At 41.7% G+C, this 6,169-nt stretch overlaps 1 protein-coding gene across 1 annotated transcript in view; it reads right to left on the reverse strand.

Annotated features, from left to right (window-relative positions):
• LOC129689223 (ovostatin homolog) overlaps positions 1-5,702 on the reverse strand; it is a gene marked incomplete at its 3' end in the record, with an annotated part of 42,071 nt that extends 36,369 nt beyond the window's left edge. The window contains 5 exon segments of the mRNA XM_055624355.1: positions 2,163-2,183; positions 2,939-2,991; positions 4,490-4,646; positions 5,124-5,307; positions 5,599-5,702. Of these exon segments, the coding sequence (XP_055480330.1) occupies positions 2,163-2,183; positions 2,939-2,991; positions 4,490-4,646; positions 5,124-5,307; positions 5,599-5,702 (519 nt within the window).
• Between the last annotated feature and the right edge of the window lie 467 nt (positions 5,703-6,169).

Consider the following 6,169-nt stretch of genomic DNA (forward strand, 5'->3'; position numbering starts at 1 on the left):
GCATGGGGTGCAAATTCATACATGCAGGCAAAACACCCACGCACGTTAGATCAACACACTGTTTAATAAATTAAAAATGATTGCCACAGATTTCCACTTGGTCTCCTGTCTAAGTTGGTCATGGATTATGCAGTATCACCTAAGTGGAATCTCTGTGCGTTTTGAAAAGCAGAAACAGCTGTCGAAATGCAGTCTTCATTTGCTCTCAGCAAGCTGCCACCCACACCAGCTCGCTTCAATAGATATTTCACATTTTCCAATTCTGATTAAAGAGATAACGTGAAGAGATTTGATTTACAAGATCATGTTTGACAGATTATGTGAAAAAACAAAAAAATAAAAATAAAACAACCCTGTTACTAACCATTTCAAACGTTTTAGTGATTTGTTTTCCTCTCCTACGAAGTGTAGAAACAAACTATCCCAGACCTCCTTTCCATGAGGGCCGCCCAGGAGATCCCATGCTGGCTGGGGTGTGAGTGGATGTCACAGGGCAGAATAAACCATTTCCAAAAGAACCAGACTTTCCGTGCAACGCAGCTGAAACTCCACACTCTGTAACACTGGTGCTGTTCAGAGTGTCCACACGGACACCTTGTGAACTTTTCTACTCATTGATTAACTCAGTGATGTTAATTGTTTCTTTCAGTAGAACACAGCGGAAGCTGGTTCAGACGTGAAGGCAAACTACTGAGTAATGCAGGGAACATGAGCCTGGATAGCCTGAAATTCATGTCACTTCAAGGATGAGCTGTCTGTTAGCCACTTGAAAAGCTTAAAGCACCCAAATATTAGATAGGGCAGTTGGGAATTTGTGAGTATCTTGTGTCTGCCTTCATAACTGTGAATTCTGAGCTTAGAGCCCACGTTAGCCTGCAGAATTAATTCATAATGCACACAGTGTCTGCAGAAAAAAAAATACAGGTGCTGAAATCAGCTGCTATTTATAAGTAAGCTGTAAGTATAACCAAGAAAATGGTAAGTACAAGAAACCAAATAAAAAAATATGGTTATTCATCAGTGATGATATGATTTAGAATTATATAGTGGGAAAAACAAACAAGTTTCTGCTTTCAAATTACTCTTGGGGATTCACAGACAAGAAATCAACCTTTTCCTAGGAATCTTCAGAGTTTTCGAAATTATATTTTAAATATATTTATTTATTGCAATTTATTCAGTTTGTATCGCAGATGTAGCTCCCTCCTTCATCTCCTCACAATCCTGCCCTCCCTCCCTCTTCTCCCATGCCCCTCTCCAAGTCCACTGACATGTGAGGTCCTCCTCCCCTTCCATTTGACCCTAGCCTATCAGGTCTCATGAGGACTGTCTGCATTCTCTTCCTCTGTGGCCTGGTAAAGCTGCACCTCCCTCAAGGAGAGGTGATCAAAGAACCAGCCACTGAGTTGATGTCAGAGACATGAACTTACTAGGGACCCCCCACTCGGAGACTGAGCTGCCATGGGATACATCTGTGCAGGGGTTCTAGGTTATCTCCGTGAATGGCCCTTGTTTGGACTATCAGTCTCAGAAAATGCCCCTGAGCCCAGATTTCTTGGTTCTGTTGCTCTCCTTGTGGAGCTCCTGTCCCCTCCAGGTCTTTCTATCTCCCTTTCTTTCATAAGATTCCCTGCACTCTGCCCAAAGTTTGGCTGTGAGTCTCAGCATTTGCTTTATTACCCTGCTGGGTAGAGTCTTTCAGGAGCCCTTTATGGTAGGGCTGCTCTGTATCCTGTTCTCTCCCTCTCCCGATGTCTATCCCATTTGCCTTTCTGAATGAGGATTGATCATCTTACCTTGGGTCTTCCCTGTTGCTTAGCTTCTTTAGGTGTACAGATTTTAGTATGGTTATCCTATATTATATGTCTAATATCCACTTATAAGTGAGTATATACCATGTGTGTCTTTCTGCTTCTGGGATACGTCACTCAGGATGATCTTTTCTAGTTCCCACCATTTTCCTAAAATTTTCATGATTTCCTTGTTTTTAATTGCTGAGTAGTATTCCATTGTGTAAATGTACCACAATTTCTGTATCCATCCTTTTAACCATCTTTTCTGTTTCAATAATCTTGATTTTTAGCTATATGAAACTGAACATTGGCGGCACACCATTGCTAATCTGAGTGTTTTTAACTGCATGTGGAAAGGAGATGTCTTACCTGAAGGGTGATTAGAGGATACTGAAAGAAAAAAACACAGATTAACACTTTAGTGAGACAGTCTGTTGCCAAATAGTATTAATTCCAAGATTTATTTCATAATTAATTCTTTTGGTTAGTGTACAAAACAATGGGCTTTGTAATTATATTTTCACACATATATATTATTGTATCATGATTGGTTCAGTTCATATTACCCTCTCTGATCAAATCCACCTATACCTTTGCTTTCATTCCTCTGTGTGTGTGTATAAAAACATATAACTAAGTCTAGATGCCACATATGAGAGAAATCATATTTTTCTCTTTCTTTCTTTCTTTTTTTCATTATTAACCCTTTTCTCCCTTCTCCTTTTAGAATCATTCCTCTCCCTTCATGGTATCCCATTTACTTTCATTGTGTGTGTGTGTGTGTGTGTGTGTGTGTGTGTGTGTGTGTGTGTGTGTAATACTGCACATGAAAAAAAAAACCATATCTGGCTAGTTTGACCTAACACCATGACCTCTAGTTGCATTCATTTTCATGCAAGTGACACAATTTCATTCTTCATGATCAAAGAAAACTCCATCATATGGATACACCCACATTCGTTTTAGCCATCCGTCTATTGATGGGCATCTATGCTGGTTCCGTACCTTGGCTATACTTGAATAGTATAGGAATAAGCACAGATGTGCAGGCAGATGAAGTGTGTTGACTTACGTTCCTGGAAGGTGCTTTTATCGCTATGGATCTGATTAATAGATTTAGATCCCATTAGAAATTATGGACTCACCATCTCATCAACAGGTTTGAGCCAGGTGTTGAGTGTCACGATACGAAAGTTAACTAAACAAAGAGGACAGGCTGTCAAGAGTCATGAATCCCAACTTACAGCTATGATTGCTTTAACATACATATGTAATTCATTGCTTCCCCATCCCAGAATGCCACATTCCCTTTCCCCTAGCTCTGATTTGCCCCTTTGAGCTTAGGAGTTCATTGGGGGAAAAAATCTCTTATTGAGAGACTTATTGTCTCTCTGTTAATGATTCCTGATTCCAAAATGCTGACACCAGGTACTATTAGAAACGCGTATCCTATCAGACATAATACATAAGACTGGGATATCTTGGAACAGAATTAGTGACAGAAATTTCCACAGAAGCACAAATGTGAACACTTATGTGAGGAGGTAAGCCTAATTTTCCTTGAAAACGATGCTAGCAAAATTAAGTTATTTTTAGGAAAACTACCAATGAAAGACATTGGCTCTTTCGACTATACAACTTATTCTAATATTTTGTAAGCACAGAAAAGGAGATATCAGGAAGTGAAAAATTTCTCTTTAGGGATTATCTCTGCAATATCATGTGTGAAAAATGTCACAATGAAACTCACTGTCTTGTGGGCTGAATTAAAATTGATTGTAAAAGAATAATGAAAGAAACCTACATAAGCTGGTCATTCAGAGTACGGCAGAGACTCCTTGGAGGAATGCCCCTGTCTCAGATACTGTCACATCAGTCCTAGCACAGTGGAGAATCCTTGGAGGAAACCACCTCTGACACTTTCACAATGACAGGTCCTTCAAATGCCAGAAATAAATGTCTGTTGCTTAAGCCAAAATAAGTTCTATTTTCAGCTCTTTTGTTTTTTTTTTTAAAGAAACAAAATAAAACTATGAAATATGAATGAGGACACAATGCATGGGTAGTTTCACCTCTAAACCTTTAATTTTACAATGAAGGAATTAAATCTCAAATAATCAGAATTTACTTGCCAAAAGCCAATCACTGGTTAACTGAGCCGAGATCTTAATCAAGGTGCTTGGAATTCTAGCTTGGTGCTCTTTCTGCCACTTTCTGCCTAGAACATTAATAAAGAAAGCAGAAGGGCTCTGCCTCCTGCCTTCAACAGAAAAACAGAACAGCAGAGAGGCATAACTGTTGCTGGTGTGATCTTTGTTGGCATCGGTGTTGCTTCACGGTGACCCTCATTTCTTTCCTGAAAGTCCCAGGAACGTTTCACTCCCTCTACTTTAAGGATGAAATGATTCCCTTGCAGAAGACAATTAATGAGCTTGTCCAATGGGCACTTAACGGACATTGCTTTAGACCATTGCGTTCTGTGCCGGTGCCCGCTTTACCAGGAAGCCTCTTCAGAAGGACTTGCTTACAAGGAGCCAACAGATGGAGTCTTAGGAAACACCTCAGCAACTCCAGGATCTAAAGGCACGGTCTCATAACCGTAGGAATTACGGGAACGCAGCAGTCAGTGACGTCAAAGGCAAATTTCACTGAATGTTACATGTTAATTTGGAGAGAATGTTTTTAACATGACTCACCTCTCTCCCCAGGCTTGTAGACAGGAGAGTCTGTCTGCACAAAAATTGCCTTCTCCTCAGCAGCGATTGCCACAGCTCTCCTTTCAGAGATTTTAAGAGTGTTTCCCTGAACAAATAATGTCACCAAGGCCAACTGCTGTGAGGATATCAGAGACACCTGGAGAAGAGCAGAGAGGGGAAGATTGTGTGTCTTGATTTAATGGTGGCACAGGCAAAGCCTTGTAAACTCAGCACTTCCCAACAAAAGACTCACTGATGACCTGTTGCAGTTGCTTAACTCAGTATAAAGTTCCTTTCTATGACACTCAGATTCATATCTTCTTGCCATTTTCTTTTTTAATGTCAACCCCAACCAAAACTCTCCACCCTTTAACTTATCTTTTTTTTAGACTCTGTGAAGCACGTTCAGTCTGAGAAATGGCAATTGCCTCATCATTTCCTATAACAGAAAATCGCCAACAATGGCAAGATACGCTGAGCATCAAATTTTCTTGCTTCTTTTGAATTTTTCATATTTGCCCACTAGATTTTGCAAACCACTTCAAATGGCGGTTTGGTTTTGGAAAGCAATTAGAGAGGGCAAATTCACACTCCTATCTGTACTACCCCTGAAGCGTTAAATGTGGGGACTCACTTTGAAATTCGCACAGGTATAGAAGTTGCCGGCTTCCACAGACTGGTCAAAAATAGTGGTATTGAATCCATCATATTCTAGGATGATGCTCACGGACACAGACTCCTCGAGGTTTAAAAGATGAAGACAGGCCTTTTCTGGGGCAAATCTCTGTATCACAGTAGAAACCCACAGGACGTATTGCCTGCACAAAGAGAACAGCCAGCACCCTGTAAACCAGTTTACATCCACAACAGCAGCTGGGGCTACTGAAGGATTCCCAAACTGTGCATTTTTCACGGACAGGATAGTGCTAAACGGGGTACACACAGCGCTGTCTTAAGAATATGGCATATGCTCAACCCTTAGAGGGCAAGCCAGCACTCATTGGCTGAAGTCGAAATAGAATGATGGACCAATCAAGTTTTAACATGGAACCCATTTAATGAGACGGCATTCCCGGGACTTTGATACAGAGAGGGTAGAATTCCCTTACGGTTCCGAAGCCACAGCATCAGCGAGATGAATCAGGAGAGCACTGAGCAAAATGGTAGGCGCCACTGTGTCCCAGCGCCTGGAGGGTGTCTCGAGACCAAGCATCCTCTTCCTCCTCTCAACAGAAGCCAGCTACCCAGGTGCTCTGCTTCTTTCCTTCCTCTCCTCCCAACCTTGTAGTTGCTTTTATAGTGTCACAGAACGGAAGATCAGTTACCTTTTGGAGCAAGCATCAGGAGAGTGATGGCCTCAGATGGCCTCCGTGATTACTTTGGGGCGGGGGGCAGTAATCGGTTTATGTGTAACTTCCTGCTGGAGTTGGCTGCATGCTGGCCTGGCTGGAGTTGGCCAGGTACGTTGGACAGGAAGAAGAGAATAATAAAGTAGCTGGGTGACATGCATGAGTTCATGCTGTTTTGGTACTCCACACAGGGCTGGCTGGCAGCAGCGGCAACGCAGCACCACCGAGGGAGAAACACTCTGAAGAAAATACCTCCCTGAAACACTATCTCAATACCTATACTCAAAAGGAAAATGTGTTCTGGGGTCACGCATCTCAATACAGGCCCATT

The sequence above is a fragment of the Psammomys obesus genome, unplaced genomic scaffold (genome assembly GCF_907164565.1).
Source record: "Psammomys obesus unplaced genomic scaffold, mPsaObe1.curated_primary_1811, whole genome shotgun sequence".
NCBI lineage: Eukaryota > Metazoa > Chordata > Mammalia > Rodentia > Muridae > Psammomys > Psammomys obesus.